Here is a 24,304-nt window from a genome sequence, read left to right as displayed (position 1 = left end):
CTCCTTCGCAAAGCGCTTGGTGCTGTCTGGATGAAGAGCGCTGGCGAGAACTGCCCCCCTCTGCCCTGGGGAGGAGCGTGTGTGCAGCAGAGGGGATTGTTTTGGTTGGGTTTGGAGGGAGGGAGGAACCATGCCCCCAGCCTTGACACGGCCTTCGTTCCTAGGTGAGTTTGTTCCACAGCCCCCTGGGAATGCCCTGGCTCCTGGCCCCTTGGGGAAGGGTCTGCAAGACCCCAGGCTGTTCTGCATCACAAAGGGCAGGGAGAGAAGCCAAATGACAGAGCAGGCGAAGGCCGGACTGGAGGAGGCCCATGCTAACCCCTGGTATTTCAGAAGGGTCCGTGTCAAGGTGCATGAGGACACGAGGCGGCCAGCGGGTTCCAGCGAGCTGCAAGCACCTGGGTGTGTTGGGCCCGTGCTCAGCCCTGCAGCGTGCACTGCAGCTGGGGTGCAGAGCTGGGCTGGGCCTGAGGTTAACAGCAGGAAAGGCAGCCTGCCTCTGCAGCTCCCCACTGCGCTGGGAAGCCATTTTCACACCTCCCCCAGTGCAGGGCTGTGGCTGGCCACAGCACAGTGGATGGGGGATGTTGGGGGTGGTTCTCGGGGAGGTGCAATTGCAAAACTCGCCTTCTTTTCAGGAAATGAAGAGCGAGGCTGACAACACACCAGCCCCTGCCAACCAGCTCCCCCCCATGTCGCTCCCCCCCCAGCAGAAATCCCAGGGCTCCTCCACCACTGGGAACTGGGGAGAAGTTCAGGCTCTGGACAGTTTATAAAATGTTCGTGTCTTCCCAAGGAGCGGAGGAAGAAACACAGGAAGCCCATTTGTCAGCGACGAGAGGGGGTGCTCCCAAAAACCTTGTCACCGGGGTCAGAGCACGCAGGGGCCTGGGAGCCAGAACTCCTGGGTTCTGTCCCAGGCTCTGAGGAGGGATTGGGGTCTTGTGGTGAGATCGGGGGGGACCTGGGAGCCGGGACTTCTGGGTTCCGACCCAGACTCTGACGAGGGATTGGGGTCCAGGCTCTGATGAGGGGTTGGGGTCTGGTGGTGAGAGCAGGGGGGACGGGGAGCCAGCACTCCTGGCTTCTGTCTCTGGCAGGGTCTTGTGGTGAGAGCAGGGGGGTAGGGGGGCTGGGAGCCAGGACTTCTGGGTTCTGCTTAGGAGCCCTTCGCCCAGAAGATTATCTCCTTAAGAGGCCAGGGCAGGCATCATGTCCGGTTATTGTCTGGGAGCTGCAGGGCCGCCGGGCAAGGAGCATCTGGACTGCTGCTCCCCACTGCGGCGGGGCTGGCAGGAAGCTGTGCTGGGGCTCTAGGAGCCAAGGCAGCCTCGTGGGGTGGGGTCGGGGGGGCAATGTACTTCCTCCCAGCGGAGGATGCAGCTGGGCTGTCTACAATGCTGACGCACAGGCCCTGTGGTCTGGGCTCCGGCCGTGCCTGGACAGGGGTGGCACGGACGGGGGAGTGCCAGCAGCTCCAGAGTACACCCCCAAGACAAGACCCGCCCCTGCCCCTTTCAAGTAATCTCCAAGGCAGAGGCTGGCTGTTCCCGGGAGCATGAACAGAACAGGGGGTCTAGCTCTGAGCCTTTGGATACAGACGGTCGCTGAGGCACTGTACCTAGGTTAGAACAGGGATTGTCCCCATTTCACAGAGGGGAAACTGAGGCACGGAGCAGCTAAGTGACTTACTCATGGTCACACAGTGGCATAGGCAGGAATAGAACGCTCCCCCTGGCATCGCCTGCTCAGTGGATAGGCACAGAGTCATGCTCCAAGCCTGCCCAGCCAACCCCCAGGAATATCTCCTCCCTGCTTCCCCATCCAATGCTGCATGTTGGCCCCCCAGTTCCTCCACAGTTGGCCCCGAAATGTGGGCCCCACATCTGGCAACGCCTGCTCCCGGTCCCTGCAGCTGGCTGGGCGATAAGGATTTATCAGCGGCCGCAGCCGGCTGCCTCTGGCAAAGCTTCCAGTTCATGGGCTGGGCAGGAAGGAGGGGGCTGGTGGGATGTGGCCAATAACCCGGATGAGTCAGACGGTGGGAAAGTGCAGGGACACCCCCACCCCCGAGCCAGACCTTGCCCGGGTGAGGGGGTGCCCGCTCTGTGACTTTCCCAGCTCTGCTCTGGGCAGAGGCTGCTCGCACAGAGAGCTCAGATCCGTCAGGTTCCTCAGAGAAAGGGGCACCCATGGGACCACAGGCAAGGAGGGTAGTGGTAGGTAGCACTGCAGGCTCCGCCCACACAGCAAACCCCACCCACTCCAAAGGCACAATCAGGGCAAATTGAGAAGATCTCAGGAGCGTCACCTTGGTCTCTAGCCTCACCTGCTAGACCCCACCCACTCATGGTGTCAGCTACAGCCAACTGGCCCTATCTCATGTGTTGCTTTGCCCCCTTCCCATCTGCTTTGATCAGCAGGAAAAACGTTAACAATGCTGCCCTGTCAATCAGTTCTCAGCAGGGATCTGGGCCCAGCCCTGGCTGAGGCGAGCAAGGTTTGCAGAGCAATGGGTTGAGGCTCTCGGCAAACTCAGGGTCCTATTACAAAGATTCCCATCACTATTGCCAGAGGCTGATGGCCTGCTGACATTAAAGATACTCACCCTGGGGCAAACCCCTAGGGGAACTGCATGGCATGGGCACTGCCTGGTATGTCAGGAGGCAAGTTATCCTGTTGTGAGCCCTGCTTTGCACAGGTAGAGTGTGACTCTGCTTGGGAAATAGAACCCAGGAGTCCTGGCGCCTAGTATCCCACTCTAACCACTAGACATATTCCCTCAGTTTATCAACATCAGTGCCAGTCTCCATGGGCAGAGGGGGCTGGCTTGTTTTATCTTTAAACAAGAGCTGAGGCCATGGGGCAATGGGAAGAGGGGGACACTGCTTCCCCCTCAGTCTGAGTCCCGATAACCCCCCATCTCCCTGTTCTGTGACTGGGAGCATGGGGAGGTGGGGTGGGTTGGGGGCAGGTGACCCAGCGCTCGTTTCACTGGCTGAGAGGCCCTCGGGGGCAGGGATGGGCATTAGATTGGTCAGGCTGGGTGTCTGTAAAGCGGGGAGCCCAGAGGTGCTTGGGGGAGGCTACAGGGCAGCAGCTGGGTCTCCGGCTCAGCTGGGTTCTTGCATCCCAGCTTCAACCCCCTCTCTCTGCCCGGTAGCCCAGATTTCCTAACGTCCTGCAGCTTTGTTCCCAGCCACTGGGCTGCTTCTTCCCCTCCCGGGTTCCATGCACAAAGGGGCTTTAACGTCAAACGCTCCCACTCCTGGGTGGGAAACTCCCTCCCGCCTCTGTCTTCATCTAACCCCCCACTATGCCCCCACCCCCGCCTTGTCGCTGAAACAGAACCACTTCCCTCTGCCCACAGGCCCTATGTGAGTGTGACAAACCGGCAGCTTCCCTTCCATGGCCCACACGTTGGGCTGCGTCCTAGCCAGCGGAGACAGAGCAGCCTCCAAGCTAAAGGAGACTCCCCTAAGCAGTACAGGGTCTAGGAGGCACGGGAAATCAGAGGATGGGTACCAGGGATCCTGATTGGCTAAGAGAGACCCTCCTACTGGCCTCTCTCTGCCCCCGGCCCCACCTGTTCCCAGTGCTCATGAGCAGCTGGGGCTCAGCCACCCACAGGGCCCAGCTCCTCTTCCTGCTTCTGCCTGTCCTGCCACGCCCTGGAGCTGCCCGGCCCCAAGCTGCTGCAGCAGCGCTGCGTTCCCACGGGTGGGGCTCCCACCTGCAAACCCCGCCCATGCTGGGCCGGCTGACGGGCACTGGGGCATCCCCAGCAGGGGGCAGCAACCTGCCGGATTTGCCCTTTCCAAGGAGGGGCGGCCCACTGCGGAGAACGCTAGCCTAGGACACCTGGGTTCAGTTGCCAGCTCAGCCTTGGAGACCTTGGGCAAGTGGCTGCATCTCACTGGGCCCCATTTCTCCCAGTAAGGCGGGGCTAGGGATCCTTCCCTGGGCTGGTAAGATGGTGAGTATTCGAAGGCCAGGCTGTGTCAGCCCAGTGCCCAATGGCAGGGCAGGGTCTGCACAGCGCCTGGCATGACATGAGGGCCCCGATCTTGAGTCCGTGCAGGGGGCTTCCTGGCTTTCCCCCTGGCCTGCCAGGCTCCCGGCTCTGGACCCAGGGTCTCCTGGCTGAGTGGGACATGCAGGGAAGCAGAGCCAGTGTCTCTGTTTGCTGCGGCCGGGTTGCCCGGCAATGCGCGCAGCCCCAGCGATAACTAGCACTTTGCCTTCCCCGGTTTGTGTCTTGGCAGCTCCAAGAGATTCCTGGAGAGAGACCCCCTCCCCCCGCCTGACCAGCTTCCAGCTGCCCCCCTTCCAAGGCCCTGCGGGTTTCTGGGAAGGCAGGGGATGAGGCTAGTCCCAAAGGAATGCAGCTTCCCACAGGGCCCTGGAAGCTGAGCTGGAGGTGGGAGTGGGCTAAATGCAAGGAGTGGCAAAGGGGATTTGAGAGCTTCCAGGACAGCTGAGATGCAGAGATACAACTTTGGGGAGCCCAGGACAGGGATAGTAGGGGGCTGCGGGTCAGGAGTGAGAGGCACCGGCAGAGCTGTGGGGGATCCCAGGGCTGGAATAGCAGGAGGCTGTGGGTTTCCAAGAGACATCTGCCCAGCAGAGGCAGGAAACTCCAGACTCTGTATGGAGGCTGTGGCTCTCAAGGGAGGGAGTGTGGTTCCCCCTAACTCTGCCATTCCCAGTCCAGTGTGAATTCCAGTCCCTGGCCCGGGAGGTTCATTCCACTTGGGCCAGGGGCGGCCGCAGGCAAACATTCCAGCACAAGAGCAAAGCAGCCGGGTTTCAGGACTGGCCCCAGCCATTCCCCTCCCTGGGAAGGCATGTTCTCCAATGCCCTGCAGCCCTCCACTCCCTGTCCCTGCAGACCACCAGCTCCCGCCCTGAACTGGAAAGCCATCGCTGACGGACCCTGATAGAGGACTGCCTGGCAAAAAATGAAACATTCCATCCAGCCTCTCCTCCTGGGGTGGAGGTGGGGGGTTGGGGGTGGAGGATCTGTCCTAGTGGAGGGGGTGGGGTGGATCTGCCCGGGGGTATGTGGATCCACCCTGTGGGATGGGGAGTGGATGGGGTCTGCTCTGGGGGGAAGGTGGATCCACCCTGGCGGGAGGGTCAGAGTGGATCTGCACTGATCGGGGGGCGGCATTTTTGCAGCAAAATGACAAAACCTGGCATGTGTTTGTACAGACTCCCGGCAGAGGCAGCATGCTATGCAAAACTGCAAAGGCCAAACTCCTCTGCCATCCCCACGGGGATTTCTGTAAAGCATTCGCTTCCTTTTATCGCTCGAAACCCACTTGCCAACTCACTGTCAAATTCTGTAGGCCCAAAACGTAGCCTCGTGTGAGATGCTTCGGGTCTGGCAGGGCCTCTGCATTCCCCAAACGCCACCAGCACTCAGCTGTTGGGAAGAAAACCCCAAAATGCAAGGACAGTTTCTGTAGGGCCTACAGGAAAAGAATGGCTAATGCTCTCATGCGCCCCCTGCTGGCTGCGTGCTCCAGCGCTCACACTGATGGACCCTACCTGCAGCAGCCCATTCCTACAGCTTCCCCAAGGGTGACCAGGGAGGTTTAGGGGCTTGGAGCGACCCAGCCTTGTTACCTGGGGGTTCCTGTGGGGATTTCATAGCCCAGGAGATTGCCCCCCCCCCGCAGCAGTTTCGGTGGGGATTTTGTTCTCATGGGAACGAGGAACATGTGCCCCGGACCCAGAGTGCCAGTGGCTCCAGCAGGGCTCTCTCGCACACTGCCCAGACCTGGAGCGTGTCGGCCGGCACCCTCTGAGCTGTTATAACCAGCCGGTGCCCCTCAATCTCGACCCACAGCCCTCCCTGAAGTCAGGAGTGGGGGGCACAGCTGGCTAGCAGCTCCCGGCCCATGCAGGCCAGGGGGCAGCCTGCCAGGCACTGGGCTGGGGGGACTGGGAGGCCCGTGCGGCTTTGGTCTTTGGCTTGGAAAAAAAATAAGCTGATTTCAGCTCTTCTACAGCACCTCAAATTGGATGGTAGCGTTAAACCGAGCAGTTGGGGGGGTGGGGGTGGGAATAAGGGCCCCGGGCCAGCAAAGCCACAGGGCCCTGTGGGAGACAGGGGGAGGAGAGGGGTCTAAGGATTTTATGGCCAGCCACTCAGCAGTGCAAGGACCACGTGCCCACGTGGAGGAGAGTGGGAGGCCAGGGGTGTGAACAAGGCCTGGCACCTCTCTCCTCCCCTCCCCTGAGGTTCGCTCTGTCGACGTGAAAACTACAGAGTGTGAGGCCAGGGGCACAGGTGTGAACAGGGCCAGGGCTGCACCATGACAGCTCCTCACCCCAGCAGCCTGCCCCATCGCTGGCTCCAGGCGGGCATGTCCGAGTCTTTGCCCCTGAGGGGCTGGGAGCGGAGCTGAACCCCAGTTCCCAGAATCCCGGTTCTCTGTGGGGGAAGGGCTGGCATATCACAATCCTGAGACTCATGGGCTGGAAAGCTGGCCCCGGGGGTCTGTGGGAAGCTGCAGTTTCACGTTACCATGGATTCTGTGTGCCCAAGCAGGGCAGCTCAAGGCTCCAGGGCAAGAGACTCAGCAAAGGGGAAGCCTGAGGCCACTGAATCTGGCCGCCTGCCCACATGGGACTGGGAACCACAAGCTGGGGCTTTCCAGGCGAGGGGGCGTGGGAGGGGCTTTGCATGGCACTGCCCCACCTACACTAGCAGAGGGCACACATGCAGGCCCAGCAGAGCAATGGGAGGTTCCCCTATCCTGCCTACGAAGCCCATCCCCCAAACAGTGGAGCAAAGCAGCCCACACTTGACTTCTGACCCCGCCCCACCGGGGCTATCGCTGCCTTGCCCCCCCTCCTGCACCTGACCTTGGGTGCAACTCACCTCGGCTCTCACTACTAGGGGTCCTCTGTCACACTCCCGCACACTCCTAGCCTGGCTGGGCGCACCCAACAGGCCAATTCCCCACGCAGTCTAGGTGAGTGGGCAGCTGCACTGCTATTTTATGGGGGGGTGGGTGGGGAGCCAGGGGTCCAAACGCCCCCGGGGCAGGCTCCTTCCCAGGGAGCTGCATGGGGTCCAGCTGTCCGTCATGGTCGTTCACCCCTGCGCACAGCCCTCTCCTTTGCACCAGTGCAGAGTGTGCATGAACAGGGCTCTGGGCATTCCTCTGTGAGTAGCCCTGCTGGGTGAGGCCTGGAACCCATAGCCCCTGCACAAACGCTGAAGACCCCTGGGCAGTTTTTGTAAGCGTTTGCCCCTGTCTCCTTGCCCCTGTTGCTGTGTGCCACCTGCCGCTCGCCACTCCAGAAGTGGCCGCATGGCGGAGAATCTGGGGGTATTTGGGATGACAAGATAGTCGCATTGTCTCTTGCGCACAGCTGGCCCAGGCCTGGGCAGGGTCAGGTTAGATCCAGGTACCCAGTATCCTTGGACATTGAATTAGCACTCAACGAGGATTGTGCTCCCCAAGGAGGCCGCAGCTGAGCCACAGAGGTTGTCTACGCTGCAGCTAGACACTGGCCCCTGCCAGCTGCCGGGCTCAGGGGCTGCTGAACGTGTAGACCTACCCTGAGACCCATCTCAGGAGCAGACCCAGTGCCGATGGGAGCACTTCGCTCTAGCCAGGTGGAGTGTGACACCTGCTGTCTGCGGCCAGTATCGCACCCTTTTCGGGGCCACAAGGCTGGATCTAGAGCAGTGGTCCTCAAACATATGTACTGGTGACCCCTTTCACACAGCAAGGCTGAGTGTGACCCCCACCCCCCCGAGCCAGCCAGTCCTCCCTATGCAAGAGCCAGATCCATGCCAGCGCCCCCTAGAGCGAAAAAGCCCAGTGTCCCATTCCCCATACTCCTAAGCTAGAATTCCTCTGACCTGAGGCTGGCTTGGCACCAGTGCCACAGAGGTGGAAAGCTCAACATCCCATTTCCTTACCCAGTGTCCCCTCTCTCTTGTTCCCAATCCCAGCCCCTCCATTCCTAGCATTCTACCCTGCTTTGCCACGCACCAAGCAGGGTCCCGAGCCTCTCCAAGCCTAGGAGAAGACACTGTGTTCAGATCTGCCCCGCTGGCACGCAACAGCGAGAGATGTGGGCCAGGAGCACCTCTGGGGGAAGGCTGAGAGCTGAAAGAACACACAGGTGGAAATTGAACCTTAAACCCTCAACAGAACCAGCACAGAACCCAGCACCCAGGATGCTGCCATGTAAAAAACAGGCAACCAGCTAGCACCATCTGCCCTGTAGTGTTAAAACACTCAGCAGCTCAGCACCAACACTGCAGAGCACGTATTACCATTGTTATTAGGTGTATTACAGTAGCACTTAGGAACCCCAGCCACAGCCCAGGCCCCAATACGCTGTGCAGACACAGAACAAAAAGATGATCCCAGCACTGACCTCCTCCCTGCCCATCACCTGCTGCACGTTCCAGCTTAGTCCCCGAGGGCAGTGCCGCATTAGCCCAGTGCAGGTCCTTGGGCCCCAGACCGGGCTCGCTGGGTGGGAGATAGCCACCTGCGGTGTGCAGGAGGTCAGGCGTCACCATCTGGGGTCCCTTCTGGCCTGACACTCCAGGACACATAGAAGCCCTGTAAGCACATTACTAAGCAGCACACTTCCACTTCCTCCTCCCCCAGAAACGCTCAACGTCTGCGCTAAATCAGGGTTCCCCCACGCCCCGCTGCACAGAGGACCCTTTCCCATCCACTCCACATTGAACCTAGGGTTGCCAACTTTCCACTCGCACAAAACCGAACACCCTTGCCCTGCCCCGCCCCATCTCTGAAGCCCCACCCCTGCCTTTTCTCTGAGGCCCTGCCCCCTGCTCACTCCATTCCCGCCCCCCTCCCCTCCATCACTTGCTCTCCCCACCCTCACTCAGTAGCTCATTTTCACCGGGCTGGGGCAGGGGATTGGGGTGCAGGAGGGGTGAAGGCTCTGGCTGGGGGTGTGGGCTTCGGGGTGGGGCCAGAAATGAGTCCAGGGTGTGGGAGGGGGCTCCGGTCTGAGGCAGTGGGTTGGGATGCAGGAGAGAGTGAGGGCTCCGGCTAGGGGTGCGGGTTCTGGAATGGGGCCAGGGATAAGGGATTTGGGGTGCAGGAGGGGGCTCCGGGCTGGGATCGAGGGGTTCTGAGGGCGGGAGGGGGATCAGGGCTGGGGCAGGGGGTTAGGGCGTGGGAAGGATCGGGGTGCAGGCTCAGGATGGTGCTTACCTCAGGTAGCTCCTGGAAGCAGCAGTATGTCTCCCCTCTGGCTCCTACGCGGAGCCACAGCCAGGCGACTCTGCGCGCTGCCCCTCCCCCAGGCACTGCCCCCGCAGCTCCCATTGGCCGTGGTTCCCGGCCAATGGGAACTGCAGAGCCGGCCGAAAACCGGACACCTGGCAACCCTCACTGAACTCCTCTCCTCTCTCCTACACGCTCCCATTCCCCGACTTCTCCTCATCCCTGCCCTCCCCGCCAGGCTCCCTTGAGTGGACTCACCGTCCCCTGGCCAACTCCACCATGGGCCCCAAAGCCAGGTGCCTTCGACTCCTGGAGCATAACATCGATTTGCGGCTGCTGGCAGCGTCTGGGGATGTCCCCGTGGTCTCTCCACGCTGGTGCTGGTCTGCGTTGAGGGTGATGTTCGGCATGATGACGCGGGGCCCTGCACCAGGCACGGACCAGCTGGGCCCCCTAAGCCTGGGAACCACTCAGGTGCCCCAGGAGCCGTATTCAGCCTGATCGGCCCCCGGAGGGGGCCTCTCTCCCCACGGGGACCCTGCGACCCAGGGCTAGGTCGGAGAGCAGGTGGCACCCCAGTGGGGCTGGCAACGCCCGGGGCACAGAGCTGCAGAGGCCGGCACTAAATTTGGGACTGCCCTGGGCAAACGGGCCCTCCGACCCCTCCTGCCTGCGAGGTGGGGGCCCTCCGACCCCTCCTGCCTGCGAGGTGGGGGCCCTCCGACCCCTCCTGCCTTCGACGTGGGGGCCTTCCGACCCCTCCTGCCTGCGAGGTGGGAGACCTGCGACCCCTCCTGCCTGCGAGGTGGGGGCCCTCCGACCCCTCCTGCCTGCGAGGTGGGAGACCTGCGACCCCTCCCCCACTCCTTCTACTTAGGTGACCTCTGACCCCTTCACTTCGATGACCTCTGACCCCTGACCCCTTCATCTGAAGTGTCTTCTGACTCCTCGCTCCTTCCACTCTGATGACCTCTGACCCCTGACTTCTGATTAGGTGACCCCTGACCCCTGCTGCTTGGGTGATCTCTGAAGCCCTCTAAACTCCAGTGACCTTTGACCTTTCGACCCATCATAGTTTAGTCACCTCTCACCTCCGGCCCTGTCAGACCCCGCTGACCTCTGACCCCGACCTCCCCCTCGAGACCCCACTGACCCCAGGGACTCGCCCCGTCGCCTGGCAACGCCACTTCCGGTGACGTAAGGCGCCGGCAGGGAGGCGCTTCCGCCCGGAGAGGGGCCGGCCGCTTCCGGGTTCTCGCCCGGAGCTAAGATGGCGGCGGCGGGAGGTGGGGGAGCCGCGGGGCCCCCCCCGGGGACCGAGTGAGCAGCGGAGCCGGCCCGGGCCCGAGCCCCGAGTCCGCCCAGGTGGGGCCGGGGTCGTGGGGGGCCGGGCTCTGGGGTGCTTATTTGGGGGGCGCTGGGCTGCAGTTTGGGGGCAGGGCTGTGCGGGGCTCTGGGCTGCGGTTGGGGGGCAGGGCTGTGGGGGGGCGCTGGGCTGCGGTTGGGGGGCAGGGCTGTGGGGGGCTCTGGGCTGCGGTTGGGGGGCAGGGCTGTGGGGGGGCTCTGGGCTGCGGTTGGGGGCAGGGCTGTGGGGGGGCTCTGGGCTGCGGTTGGGGGCAGGGCTGTGGGGGGGCGCTGGGCTGCGGTTGGGGGCAGGGCTGTGGGGGGCTCTGGGCTGCGGTTGGGCGCAGGGCTGTGGGGGGCTCTGGGCTGAGGTTAGGGGGCAGGGCTGTGGGGCAGGTGTGTGGGAAGCCCTGAGCTATGGGGGGTGCGCTGCGGACAGGGCTGCAGGGGGGAGGGGCTGGGGTTATGGGGGGGCTGGAGTCCCCCCAACAGGCGTGTGGGGGGTGGCACTGGGACAGGGCTATGGGTTGTTTTCAGGTTGGAGGGGCTCAGCGTGTGGGCTGTGTGGGGACAGCCTGGGCTAGGCAGTGGGGCGCTCAGGCTGTGGGGGTCCCCCTGTGAGGCGATTGTCAGGGGACCTCAGGCAGTTCCTGGCTTGGTAAGTTTGGGGAGGGGGGCCCCTCGGGTGTGGAGCAGGGCCTTGGCTGTGGGGTGCCAGAGCTGCCTAGGAGGCATCGGCTGGGTGGGGAGCAGCGGGGCTATGCAGGTGTGGGGCAGGTTTGGGGGGGTGCCAGGGGTAGGTCTTGGCTCTGGGCCGTGTCTGGGGTGGGACTCGGGGCTATGAGAGCTCTCTTTGGGTAGCTGCATGGCGGAGAGGTGGTGAAGAGTCTTGGCTGGGGGTGCCAGGGCTGTGGAGGGGACCATGAAGGGATTCCCCTGGCAGAGGTGCCTGCGGGAGGTCAGGTGACGGGAGGACCAGGGTGTCCAGGGCTTGCAGTCCTCAGAGAGCCCCTGCAACCCAGTGCGGCAGGAAGCTGCTTCTCCCTGCGTGCCCAGTATGGAAAGAGGGTAGGGTGAGGACAGCACCGTGGGGGTGGGGCATGTGGGTGTAAGGTGAGGCAAGATCCCTGCTGTAGAGAGGTGTGGGACAGGGTGTGGGGCAGGAAAATGCTGTGGGGAGAAAGGACTCTACGGGAGGCTTCCCTCTGTGCCTTACCCACTACTGACTGCGCTGCGCTGCCCTGGCTTGGTGTGTTGCACTGACTTACTGCCCTGATGCCTGGATTTGTTCCCTGGGCCTCTCGCTCACCTGTGCTGTGTCAAGCAGCCCAGCCCGCGTTCAAATGCCCTTCTCTTGCAGCAGCATTGAGGGGTGAGGTGCAGACCTGGGGGAAGTGACAGGGTGCAGGGAGGGGGTGACATTCACCCCTCTGTGCTAACAGTGAGTATCCAAATGCCGCCGCCTCCCTGAAAATAACCCCTTGTCTCTGGTCGCTCAGCAGCTCTGCTTTCCTGGCAATGCACGTGCACTTGCGTCCCGGCCCCGCCACCCTGAGAACACCGTCTGCGCCTGTCCCGCCTTCTCAATGAATTCCATCTCGCCTGCCTCGGTGCAGTACGTCAGCCAGGACAAGCTGCACCATTCAGATGACAGGAAGCTCTTTAACCCCAGGGCCGGGAGCCAGGATGGGAGCTGCAATGGGCTGTTCCCGGGGGGGGCGCAGAGCGGCCAGCCCAGCGAACCTGACGAGGTGGACAAGATCAAGAGCAAGCTCCTCTCAGCCTGGAACAACGTGAAATACGGTGAGCGCCCCAGCCTCCTGGGTGCTGCCCGGCTCGCTGTTGCGCTGGCCTTCGGGGCGAGGAGATCTGCGTCCTACTCTGACTTGCCGCCCAGTCAGTGCACCTGGGATTTCAAATGTGCCGGGAGCGGCTTGGCCAGCGGGGAAGAGAATGATGAGATGTCACGTGTCTGTGTTGGAACTGGGGCTGCCCCAAAATGTGCTGTCTCTGGGGTTTTAAGCTCCCCTCCGCTCCTGGTCTCCTGGGAGTGCTTGGCCTGGATTAGTTTAGCTGTGCCAGCGCAGCAGCCTGTTGCAGGCCGCTTCTGGCCTGGTGTGGTGATGGTAAAGGGAGCGTCCGTGGCTGTGTGTTGAAAAGGCTCTTCCCCCAGATCTCTAGCTGGGGCATGGCAGCTCCAGTGGTGGCAGCTGTTGGTTGGTGCATTGCGATCTGCTAGTTGTCTTGTAGATTCCCATGTCTATACCTCTGGTGCTTGTGTCAGAAAACTCCTGCTCCTGGCCATGGGGGAGCAGCCCGTCCAGGTTGTCTACGGTCCCTGTGGGTGTGTCTGGATGCTGTGGCAAGTCTAGGCCTATGAGCAAGCCAGGCCTTGATGTTTGTGAGAATCCTGCTGGCTGGACTCCAGCCAGTGGCCCTGCTGGGAGGCTGGGCTTCCACCCATGCTCAGCCCTAGCTGTGTTGTGACCTGAAGACTCCTCAGTCCACCTGGAACAGGGACCTTGAAATTCCTGTTCTAATCCCAGCCCTGAAACTGACGCCCTCTGGGCCCAGGGCAAGTCACTTAACCCTCTCTGTCTTCCCCAGCGGTGAAATACGGGGATCGAATGGCTCACCCACAGCACAGGAGGGTGGCGAGGATCAGTCAGTCAGTGCCTCCACATGTCTTGCAGGCTTAGGGGGATCCCTAAGAAATGGGGAACGTCTAGTGTAATGGCTACAAACTGGGCCCATCATTCATGCTGTTTCTAACCAGGACAGCTTCGAGTCCCATTCCTAGCAGGGTAGCAGAAACCTCGCCATGAATGGAGGGGGTGGGGTTCCCCATCGCAGCTGAGTGCAGGTTTCTCTTCCTGTAACTCAGTCAGTTCTGGCAGATCAAGGGCTCCTTCAACTCACTGGCTGCTGACGTGGCTGGAAAGACCACACTCCCCCCCCCGAGTGCTGGCTCTGTTTGTGTCAGGGCATCGAGAGCTGACCTCAAACCTACCCTCCTCCTCCTGTGGGTGCCTGTTGCCTGCATGTGAGAGTCACTTTATCTTGCTGATAAACTTTGCAACACTTCTGCTGCATCAGCATGTCAACAAAGGCAGTTCTGGTCCTGCGCTCCTCTGGGTGGTTAGGATCTGGCAGCTAGAAGGTCCTGGGAGGACAGCTTCACTCCTATAGAGCCCTGGCCGAAGGTCACCTGCCTTAAGGAGGATCAGGCTCCTCCTGCTGTGCCATGTGACTCCTGGGCCCTGGTATGGCTGGTCTAGGGGATAATGCAGGAGTGTTTCAAAGAAAGTCCCTAGAATCCCCCCCCACACACACCCCTGCAGCAGTTGCTACCTTGCAGCCCTGTGAGTGGCCAGGATCAAAGCAGAGTGCAGGGACTCCCAAGGGTGGAGGCAGGTGCCTCAGGACCATAGAGGGCTGTTAGTGGGCATGTTGAAGGGAGCAGGTGAGCGAAATGCAGAGCTCAGACTGTGCGAGCTGAGAGGTATTCCTGGCCCCAGCTGGTGTACGCACCCTCTCTACAGGGGCTGCTCATTGTTGTGCTCTCCGAGTTCCTCCCAGGCGCGCATTAAGCAATGGGATTACGTGTCTGTCACCTGTTAGTCCTCCCCCCTGCCCCGGGGAGCAGCCCATGCAGTGATGTGGCGTCTTTTGGTAGCATTCTAGAGTTGTTTGAAATGTCCCTGCTGCTCTGTGTTGGAGAAGGCAGGTCAGCGAAATGTCCCTTGTATTTGGAGCAGAAGGTGGGAGGTTTGGGAAGGTCCTTCGTTCCCAGAGGAGTTTGTTCCACCATCAGGGAGTGGCCTCTGAGAAAACTCTCTCCTGCCCAGCCAAGCCTTGCCCTTAGGGCACAGCGCTCTATTGTGCCGGGGAGTGGAGCTGTCGACCAGGGTCCCCTGGAGCTTTGGATGGTCTTTTAGATATCTTGGGCCCAAGCCAAGAAGCGAACCCCTTGAAGCTAAGGACCGAAACCTTGATCTGGAGCCAGCAGTGTGGGAAGCCAGCGTAGAGAGTGGAGGAGAAATAAGCAGCGCCTTTCGTCCCCACCCTGTGTCTAGACCAGTGCGGCAATTAACATGGCTGCTTCTAACAACCTGCTGCGTACTGCTGGCAAATGCTGGTGACAGCTCCTGGAGCCACCCACAGAGGGAATTTCAAGGCGCGGTTCTTGACTGTTGCCTGTTTCACTTCCTCCAAGGGGCTGTAGCCGGTAGCCTAGAGCAACAAAGTAAAGGGCTGGGAGGGCCAGCCAGCACGTGGAGCGCAGCATTCCTGAGGGAGCTGGCCAGAGGACTGGTTTGGGTTTGACTGGCGAGGCTGTGTGGCAGGATTCAGCTGCCCCTTGACCCGCTCTGGCTTTCTTTGTACCATTGCACCAAGGTGTGGCTGTTGGCATTTTCTCTCCTTTAAATGACATGCACGCGGGCAGGTGGCAAACACAGCCAGAGCTGCCCGCACAGGGGCTCAGTCAGCCCTACCCCCAAGTGATCCCCCCCAAAGCTGAGTACATGGTGCCTGCCTGAACCGATTGCAGTCAGGACATGATACTGAGGACAGGGCACCTCTGGAGCACCTGGGATAATGCCCCATGGCAGGGAAATCTAGGGCAGCCAGCCAGGCCATCAGAGCTTTGTACACTGGCTGAATCCATGCCCTGTGCATGGGAACACAGCTGTGGGTTATTGACCCTGGCTGCTGGGGATGTGAGGGTTTAGCAGGAGGAAGGAGCTGGCTACTCTCTGATGGTCAGGACCTGGGAATGGAAGGGAGTGTGGACGGGAGGGCACTGCTCACTTCTCTCTGCTTCTCCCCTCCCAGGATGGACGGTCAAGTCTAAAACCAACTTCAGCAAGCTGTCCCCCATATACCTCTTTGGCCATGTCTATTGCTTTGAGGTGGAGGGTGAGTAGCCGGGTTAGCGCAGAGATCAGCCATGACTCCATTTTGCCTAGCTCCCGTCTGGCCAAATGCCCAGAATCAGAGCTGGGTGGGATTTTTCAGTGAACCGTTTCCTAGCCAGAGAATGCTGATTTGTCCAAACCAGGAAGGGCGGTTTCACGAACCTCTCGACTTGGGGAGAAGGGAGGCAGCTCTGGAGTTGTGGAAACCATTGGGTTTGGTGTTTCCAAAATGAGCAGTTCCGGTTTCCTGGTTCGTGCCGATTTTGTTTATAAATTCAAACTAATTTGAGCACAACCCCTCTCCCCGCCCCCAGTGGACGGAAACAAAGTCTTTGCAGTGACCCAAACCAAAACTCTTCCCTTGAGATCTTGGCTCTTCGTCCCGATTCGGGAAGGGGAAAAGTGTCAGAATCTCACATTTGTGTTGGATGACATGTTTCCCACCCAGCTCTACGTGGAATCCCACTCCCCCGCCCCCATCACACACCTTAATCCCCAATGTTTGGGAGCCCTGGCCCAGAGCTCTCTCCTGTTGATAAGGCTCAGTGCTAACATCGCCCCCTCTGGCCACTGGCGGAGCAGCACTGAGAGGCTCCGAAATGGGGCCGTGACAGCGGGGTTCCTTTCTGTGTTGCTACCCTGCCCCTGGATTGAGTGGGGAGGCCCCCCATACATGTCTGGTGGCCCGTGGCTGAGCAGGGGTGCCTCCTTCCCCGCTGTGGCTGATTGGGTGGGGGGGGTCTCTCCTGCAGAGGACGTGGAGCGGTTCCAGAAGGACTTTGCCTCCCGCATCTGGCTCACCTATCGCCGGGAGTTCCAGCAGCTGGAGGGCACCGTGTGGACCACGGACTGCGGCTGGGGCTGCATGCTGCGCAGCGGGCAGATGATTCTCGCCCAGGGGCTCCTCATGCATTTCCTCGGCAGGAGTGAGTGTGGGGACAGGGGCTGCTGGTGGATGCCGCAGAAATCCAAGGCTGGCCAGCATGTGCCCAGGGCTGCCGGGTCCGTGCCCAGGCCCTGGGGGGTGGCATGTGGGAGGGGTAAAGGAGCTTCAGAGGAAGGGTTAAGACACCTTGCAGGAGGTGGCAGTGGGACCGTCTGCCCCCGGGGGAGAGTTCTCCTGCCCCAAGAGCTAGGGGCAAGACACTGCACATGCTCAGCACAGGCCACAGCTGCTCTGGCTGCTGGGGTGGAGGGAGCAGCCGGCGCTCCGAGCACCCTGGGTCGTGTCCCTTTGTTGGTAATACCCTGCCTAGCCCCTCCCTAGAGCACTCAGCCTTTCACAACATAGGTGGGTGTTTTTGAGGGAAACTGAGGCAGGGGCAGGAACAGAACCCAGGAGTCGGCTCTCCAGGAGGACAGTGCGTTTCTGGCCTGGACTCCAAGAGTGACTTTCAGGCTGAGCTCTGGCCCCTGGAGAGGGGTATTGGCATCATGCCACGTGTGGACCCTGCGCCCCCCAGGGCAGACTTGTGGGACACGTCGCCTGTACCTCTCCTGTTACTCTTAGACTGGACCTGGCCCGATGCCTTGTTCACCACCAGCCTGGTGGAGATGGACCCCATGAAGCCTGTCTCTCCTGCCCGGCCTGGCAGCATTGGCTTGCAGCAGCTGCCTACCCTCGCCATGGACAGAGGCAGGGACCACTGGGGCATCTGGGCCCCTCTGTGCCCCCTTAGCCCCCAGGACCTGGAGAAGGAGCGCAGCCACCGCACGATCGTCTCATGGTTCGCAGATCACCCTCAGGCACCCTTCGGCATCCACCGGCTGGTGGAGCTGGGGAGGAGCTCGGGGAAGAAAGCCGGGGACTGGTACGGCCCCTCCATTGCGGCCCACATTGTCAGGTGAGCTGATGACGGCCCCCAGCACTGGGGATCAATCCATGCTGACTCCATCGGGGCGGCCCTGGGCATGACATGGGAGCTCTCCTGAAGCACAAGCCTGCGGCCTGCAATCTCCACTCCCGCGGTGCCTGGCATTTTCCGATCCCAGTTGCGGAGCTGGGCTGGGGCGAGGCCAGGCGCAGGACGCTCATTCTCTTCCCCTCCATCTCCTGCAGGAAAGCGGTCGAAGGCTGTTCGGAAGGCAGCAGCCTGGCTGTCTACGTATCTCAGGACTGCACAGGTGAGCTGCCCCAGGCTGGTGCTGTGGTGATGGGGTAGCCTGTGGCTGAAAGCCGATGTGCTCCACGGACACCCGAGCTAGGGGGCGCTCTGACTCTCGGGTGTCACACCTAAAGGCTGGGGGTCTCTCCCTGCCCCGGGCTAGGATCTGACACCCCCCCCACCCCCCCGCAGAAGAAGCCAGACCCTACTGGTGTCTAGGGTGGTGCCAGGCTGCCAGTGACTAACCCCCCTCCCCTCTGTCCGGTGACCCGCTCAGTGTACAAGGGGGACGTGGCGAGGCTGGTGTCGGGGAGCGACGGCCGGACCGTGCCTGATCCCGGCGCCAAGCGGAAAGCTGTCATCATCCTGGTGCCCATGCGCCTGGGCGGGGAGACCCTCAATCCTGTCTATGTAGACTGCGTGAAGGTAGGGCAGAGGCGGGGCCTGAACAACTGGGGGGCCCTGATTGGTGGGGGAAGGAATGGGAGGCAGGACTTGTCCAGCAGTCCATAGCTGTCCAGCCCCCATCACATAAGTATCTGCCTGTCCCAATCTCTAATGTATTTCTCCTCACTGCTTTCCGAAAGGCAGGGCAATGCTATTATCCCCATGGCATAGATGAGGAAACTGAGGCACAGAGAGGCTAAGGGACGTCCAAAGGTGCCCCAGGGAGTCTGTCAGAGCTGGGAATTGAACCTGGGTCTCCCAAGTCCCAGGCTAGCACCCTGCCCGTCCTTCCTCTCAGTCCCTGTGTTGCCAGCTGCTCTGGCATGGTACATCAAGCTGCCTCGAGACACGGCCCAGTGTAGGAACCTCCTGAGGCCCTGGGGTAAGCCCAATCTCCCTGGAAGTCCTCTCGGTGACGCCCCCGTCCAGCTCCATAGTGGAGAGCAGCCCCACGTTTAGCTGCATAGATCCCTGCTGTGTGCCTCGGCAGGCCACGCCTGCCCCAGGGCCCGTGCTGGGGGCAGGGCTGCTGCCGTGGTGGGGCAGCAGGAAGTGAATAGCAAGGCTGAGCCCCCCACCCTGTGTCTCCATTTCCCTCCAGGAGCTTCTGAAGCTGGAGCTCTGCATCGGGATCATCGGTGGGAAACCCAAGCACTCGCTCTACTTCGTGGGCTACCAAGGTATGTGCCCGCAAGCTCCTGCCCGGTGCCCATCCCTGGCATGTTCGGGGCAGCAAAGCGGGAGCTGCCAGACGGAAAACAGGCTCTTCCCGTGGGAAATCTCCGGCCTCTTGGCAAAAAATGGAAACACCCGCAGTTTCCAATTTGGAAACACTGCTGCAGTGCCTCCCAGTCTCCTCCCTAGGCCTGGCTCCCTGGTTGGACTACAGCTCCCATGCTGCACCACAGTCTCCCTGTGGTGAGGGGTGGTGGCTGTCTCCTGGGCGTCCCTGGCCACGGTACATCATGGGAGGTGTAGTCTGGCTGGGGAGCCTGGCCCATAGGAGAAGGGGGAACAGGAGGGAACCAAACCACCGGTCCCATGTGGCACCGCAGCGGGTCTGAGTTGCAATGCTTTGGGTTGGGTGCTGGGGCTGGTGTGATCCGGGCTGCCTGAGGGAGGGGCTGTTGAGCTCCTGCTGATGCTTCTCCTCTCCCCACCTCCCCCCTGCCTTCCAGACGACTTCCTGCTGTACCTGGACCCCCACTACTGCCAGCCCTTTGTGGACACCACCAAAAAGAACTTCCCCCTGGAGGTCGGTACAAGCCGGGGGATGCGGGGGGCAGCTGCTGCCGGGGGCTGGCTCCGTAGAGTAACACGTGCACACGCTCTCTCTCCCAGTCATTCCACTGCAGCTCACCCCGCAAAATGGCCTTCAGCAAAATGGATCCCAGTTGCACCATCGGCTTCTACGCCCGCGATGGGCAGGAGTTGGACACGCTGTGCTCGGTGTTGACCAGGGTAAGGGCCGCAGCGGGCAATGCCTTGGTGCCAGCTGGAGTGGGGACCGGCTGGGAGGTGCGCTCTGCTGGGGCCCCAGAACACCCTCCCGTAGCCCCTGTGCTGGTGTCTGGCGTCTGCGCTGTGCATGCGGGCACCTGCCTGGGAAAAGTGCCGTGTGGATTCTGCCTCCTGCCACTGGCGGAGACTTAAGCCCGCCTCAATATCTGGATCCTGCCTGGTCAGAACAGGGCAGGGCAGCTCCGTTCTCCTCCCCCAACGCTTGCCCATGCGGGTGAGGGCTCAGAGAACCCGCCATGCCAAGCCAAGGGGCTAGTGCCTCCAATGGCCTGGCCTTGAGCCTTTTCCCTGCCCCTTGCAGCACGGGCTCCTGGAGGTGCTGGCTGGGAGCAGGGGGACACCGCGTGGATTTTGCAAGCAGATAACGTGTGTGTGGCGAAGGGGGTGGGGTGTCTGCCTCCCTCTCGTGGCCCTCTGACCCCGGCCCTCTGCCCCCCAGGTACTGAACTCCTCGTCGGCCAAGGAGAAGTACCCCATGTTCACGGTGACGGAGGGTCAGGCGCAGGAGTACGGGCTGGCCGAGCTGTGCTCCCGTTTCTCCCAGCAGACCGTGCAGCTCCCCAAGCGCAGCAAAGCCAAGAAGCCCAGCTCGGACGAGTTCGTCTTCCTGTGAGCGGGGGGGGGCTGCGCCCCATTATTTATTACTTATTTATAGAGACATGGCGGGGGCCACTGGCTGCCCCGCACACCATGTCACAACACTGGCAGTGCAGCGGGGGTGCTGGGCCGTTGCCCGAGGGCAGCCCCCCCGGCTGTGGGGACAAGCAGCCGGCGAACTGGAGAGAGCCCTGCTGCACACTGTACTTCCCAATTTACACTGGAATAAATCCCTGGCACTCGGGGGAGAGCGGTGCCCTCACCTAGGCCGGGCCTGTTACTTTGCTGGGATGTAGCGCTCCCTGAAGCTGATCGACGGCTGTGCAGGTCCTTTGTGGTTTCCTGCTGGAGTCTGGCTCTGCCCTCTGCCGGCTCCTGGGCTGCCAGGGCCTGACCCCGCTGTCCCTCTGAACCGGAGTGCAGAGGTCAGATGGCCCAGCTGCAGCCTGTCCCCAGAGGGAGCTGCCATCCGCAGGCACTGATCCTGTGAGGTGGGGGGACACCTGCATCCCCTAGGGGACCCTAGCACTGCTGTCCACAAGACCACTGCCCTTGTGCATCACCCCTCGCACCACAGGGAATGAGACTAGGCCTCCGAGCCGGGAAGTGGTTACTAGCAAATGTGAAGGGCTAGGCCCTTCCCCCATGGCTGTCCCGGGAGTAGAGCCACAGGGCTACTGTGGGGGCACCAGGCAGCCCCTCCACTGCTCTAATCCAGCCCTGGCACAGAGGAAAGCTGGAGCCAGGGGCCCCATGGCTTATGGGGTGTCGGCAGGCTGAGAGGGCTTTAGGACGAGAATCGAACCAGCTATGTGCAACGTGTGTAGTGAGGGGTGGCTCTGGAAACCCTCTAAGAAAGGGAACTCTCCCTACCCCCATGAGCACCCTTCTGGGGCAGCTGACCCATTCCCCCCTAGCCCAGGGCAGCCCAACGGAGCAGGCTCTTCCTGCATCGGTGTCAGAACATGAGCCACAGCTGCTGGTTTTGAATGGACCTGGTTTATTTATTGTGGGTGCCCCCAGCTCAGGACACAGTGTGCGGGGATGCTTCCCCCCCCCCACCCCCCCACCCCGTCAGGCGCTCCTTGGACCTCTCGGGTAAAGTCCTGCTGGAAGGAGAAAGTTGGGGAGTGCGTGTGACATAGGGTGTGGCAGGGCCACTTCCAGCTTCTCCAGGGTGTGCTACAGCAGTGCCCTATGGATCCGGCTAAGAACAGGGCTCCCGGCTGCTCAGCCCCCAGTGGGGCAGGGGAGAGGGGTTGGGCTGGGCGCTACACACACTGAGCTTGCGGTCCTGAGCGCTGCCCTGAAGGGCTCACCATCTAGCTAGGCGAAGGGTGAGGAGTCGCAGGCCCGGAGCGGGAAGTGGGCAGTGACAAAGCAGCGAAGAAAACCCAGCTGTCCTGCCTCCTGCTCTGCTCGCGGGCTGTGGCTCAGAGAGGGGCTGTAGTGCCAGGGGGCTGGGCTGCTGCTCTGGGCCCTGAGGCCCAGCTGGGGCTCACTGGTGGGTTATCAAAGCCCCCTGGCCTGTCCCCCACTAGTCACATGGCAGGGAGCACATCTCCCTGCCGTACTGTCGGTAGTAAAGGTGGGCGTGATACTGCAGCTCCGGCAGCACCAGGCGATAGCAGCTGGCGTGCTGAGCCGGTGGGAGGCTGGGCCGCAGGTTGTAGCCCAAGATGGCAGCGGTGTCAGGCTGCCAGGGCCGCAGCTCGTCTGCTGTCTCCTCGGGCCCCACAGCCTCCCCGGCCAGGCAGGTCTCCCGGGTCTCCCGCAGCAGCAAGCGCAGGGCGTCCAGCTCGCCCTTCATGCGCATATAGCCGTAACGTTCCACCCGGCGCCACAGCACGGCCTGGAAATACCGGTAGAGCCGTTCGTCCAGCCAGTTCCATGCCCGGATCTGCCGCGCCAGCCCCGGGGCCAACGCCTCGTCCACGGCCCCCTGGCGGGCGTTGAGCCGCACATAGGCCAGCTCCTCCAGCCGCAGCCCCAGCAGCTCCCGCGCCAACAGCAGGGACTCGTCGAAGTGCTCGGCGATGAGCACCAGGTGGAAGGTCCGGTTCAGCTGCTCCAGCTCCCGGTCCCACCGGCTGCCCCCTTCGTCGCCGCCGGCCTCCAGCCCCAGGTCAAAGGCCATGGGGTTCCTGGCCAGCCCGTTGCCCACGTCTGCCAGGTCGTAGTACCGCGCCGGGGCCTGCAGGAAGGCAGCCAGGGGCTGGGTGTGGTTGGCGAGGGGCCGGAAGGCGGGTACGGTGCTGCGGTAGTAGGCGAAGACGGACTGGAAGGTGCGGACGGGGTCGCGCAGGATGGTGAGGTAGAGGCTGTCCGGGGGCATGACCCGGCGCAGCTCGCTGGCTGCCAGCCGCAGGTGGCTAAGCAGCAGGTTGTAACGGGCGGCGCCCGGCGGCAGCGGCTCCACGAAGGCGGCAGCAAAGCGCTGGGGGTAGGCGAACTGGTAGGTGTAGCGGGGGAAGGCCACAGTGAGGTTACGCTGCTCGCCCAGGCGGAAGAGGATGTTCTGCAGGGTGCTGCTGCCCGTCTTGTGGGTCTTCACGAACACCACGCTGGGGGGAGGGCGGCCGGAGCTCTTCCCCCGCAGCATCTCAGTGGGGCTGGTTCTACCCACCTCCCTGCGGTGGGGGAGAGGGGGTGGGTTAGGGGCCCTCACTGCTGGAGCAGGGCCCCCAGGTGCTGCACGGCCAGGTCCAGCCCCATTGAGCTGAGTCTGAATCGACTGGTGGACAGGATGGGAGAAAGGGCCAGGCGGGGGAGGGGACTCAGCCTGCAGCCCTGAGAATAGAACCCAGGTGTCCTGAGTGCTGGCCTGGGGCCCTGGTTGTGCTGCTCCATCGTAAACCTCCCGCACCCCTGTCCTCTGCCCAGCGGTCCTCTGTCACTAGTGGCTGGCCTCAAGGCCCTGCATGCACGAATCCCCTGGCTGCTGGCCTCCGGGCCAGGCCGTGCTGGCAAGGCCAGAGCGGGGGTATCTGGTGCTTACCCCCAGCCTGCACCACTTGTTAGCGTAGGCTTTGCTGCCCTCAGCCTGGGGCCTAGCCAGCTGCTGGGGGGCTCAGGGCCTGGCCCTCCCATGGCAGGGAGGGTGCCCCAGCCCTTGGCTGTTTCCTGTGAAAACTGCCCCAGCAGCCACTAACTGCCAGGGAGTGTGTCGAGGCTACAGCGGGTGATACTGAAAGGTGAACCGTCAGGCTGGAGGGAGGTTACCAGTGGAGTTCCTCAGGGATCGGTTTTGGGACCAATCTTATTTAATCTTTTTATTACTGACCTCGGCACAAAAAGTGGGAGTGTGCTAATAAAGTTTGTGGATGACACAAAGCCGGGAGGTATTGCCAATTCAGAGGACCGGGATATCCTACAGGAAGATCTGGATGAGCTTGTAAACTGGAGTAATAGTAATAGAATGAAATTTAATAGGGAGAAGTGTAAGGTCATGCATTTGGGGATTAATAACAAGAATTTTAGTTATAAGCTGGGGACGCATCAATTAGAAGTAACAGAGGAGGAGAAGGACCTTGGAGTATTGGTTGACCACAGGATGACTATGAGCTGCCAATGTGATATGGCCGGGAAAAAAGCTAATGCAGCCTTGGGATGCATCAGGCGAGGTATTTCCAGTAGAGATAAGGAGGTGTTAGTACCGTTATACAAGGCCCTGGTAAGACCGCACCTGGAACACGGTATGCAGTTCTGGTCTCCCATGTTTCAGAAGGATGAGTTCAAACTGGAACAGGTACAGAGAAGAGCTACTAGGAAGATCTGACGAATGGAAAACCTGTCTTATGAAAGGAGACTCAAGGAGCTTGGCTTGTTTAGCCTAACCAAAAGAAGGCTGAGGGGAGATATGATTGCTCTCTATAAATATATCAGAGAGGGAGAGGAATTATTTAAGCTCAGTACCAATGTGGACACAAGAACAAATGGATATAAACTGGCCACCAGGAAGTTTAGACTTGAAATTAGGGGAAGGTTTCTAACCATCAGAGGAGTGAACAGCCTTCCAAGGGAAGCAGTGGGTACAAAAGACCTATCTTGCTTCAAGATTAAACTCGGTAAGTTTATGGATGAGATGGTATGATGAGATAAAGATCAATTAATTGCCAAAATCATGTTATCTATT

The 24,304-nt window shown here is 61.3% G+C and overlaps 2 protein-coding genes across 3 annotated transcripts; one reads left to right on the top strand and one right to left on the bottom strand.

Annotated features, from left to right (window-relative positions):
* The first annotated feature begins 10,466 nt into the window (after positions 1–10,466).
* On the top strand, positions 10,467–20,454 carry ATG4D (autophagy related 4D cysteine peptidase). 2 transcript variants are annotated; one of them, XM_037887979.2, is made up of 11 exons: positions 10,467–10,601; positions 12,083–12,383; positions 15,417–15,500; positions 16,252–16,425; positions 17,010–17,343; positions 17,559–17,623; positions 17,882–18,030; positions 18,653–18,731; positions 19,230–19,306; positions 19,393–19,512; positions 20,012–20,454. In XM_037887979.2, exons 2-11 carry the CDS (start codon positions 12,167–12,169, stop codon positions 20,183–20,185), a joined length of 1,473 nt encoding a protein of 490 aa, XP_037743907.1. In that variant the 5' UTR covers positions 10,467–10,601; positions 12,083–12,166; the 3' UTR covers positions 20,186–20,454. The 2 variants fall into 2 exon arrangements, with proteins under 2 accessions (XP_037743907.1, XP_037743906.1); XM_037887978.2 differs by having other exon boundaries at positions 10,470–10,601; positions 12,080–12,383.
* On the bottom strand, positions 20,443–24,280 carry LOC102940064 (galactosylceramide sulfotransferase). The gene has a single exon (XM_043532840.1). It carries the CDS (start codon positions 22,769–22,771, stop codon positions 21,707–21,709), a length of 1,065 nt encoding a protein of 354 aa, XP_043388775.1. The 5' UTR covers positions 22,772–24,280; the 3' UTR covers positions 20,443–21,706.
* Positions 24,281–24,304: the final 24 nt, after the last annotated feature.

This window comes from Chelonia mydas, chromosome 20 (genome assembly GCF_015237465.2).
Source record: "Chelonia mydas isolate rCheMyd1 chromosome 20, rCheMyd1.pri.v2, whole genome shotgun sequence".
Taxonomy (NCBI): domain Eukaryota; kingdom Metazoa; phylum Chordata; order Testudines; family Cheloniidae; genus Chelonia; species Chelonia mydas.
Note: the sequence above shows the minus strand (reverse complement) of the source record. Positions and strands in the feature narration are given on the sequence as shown.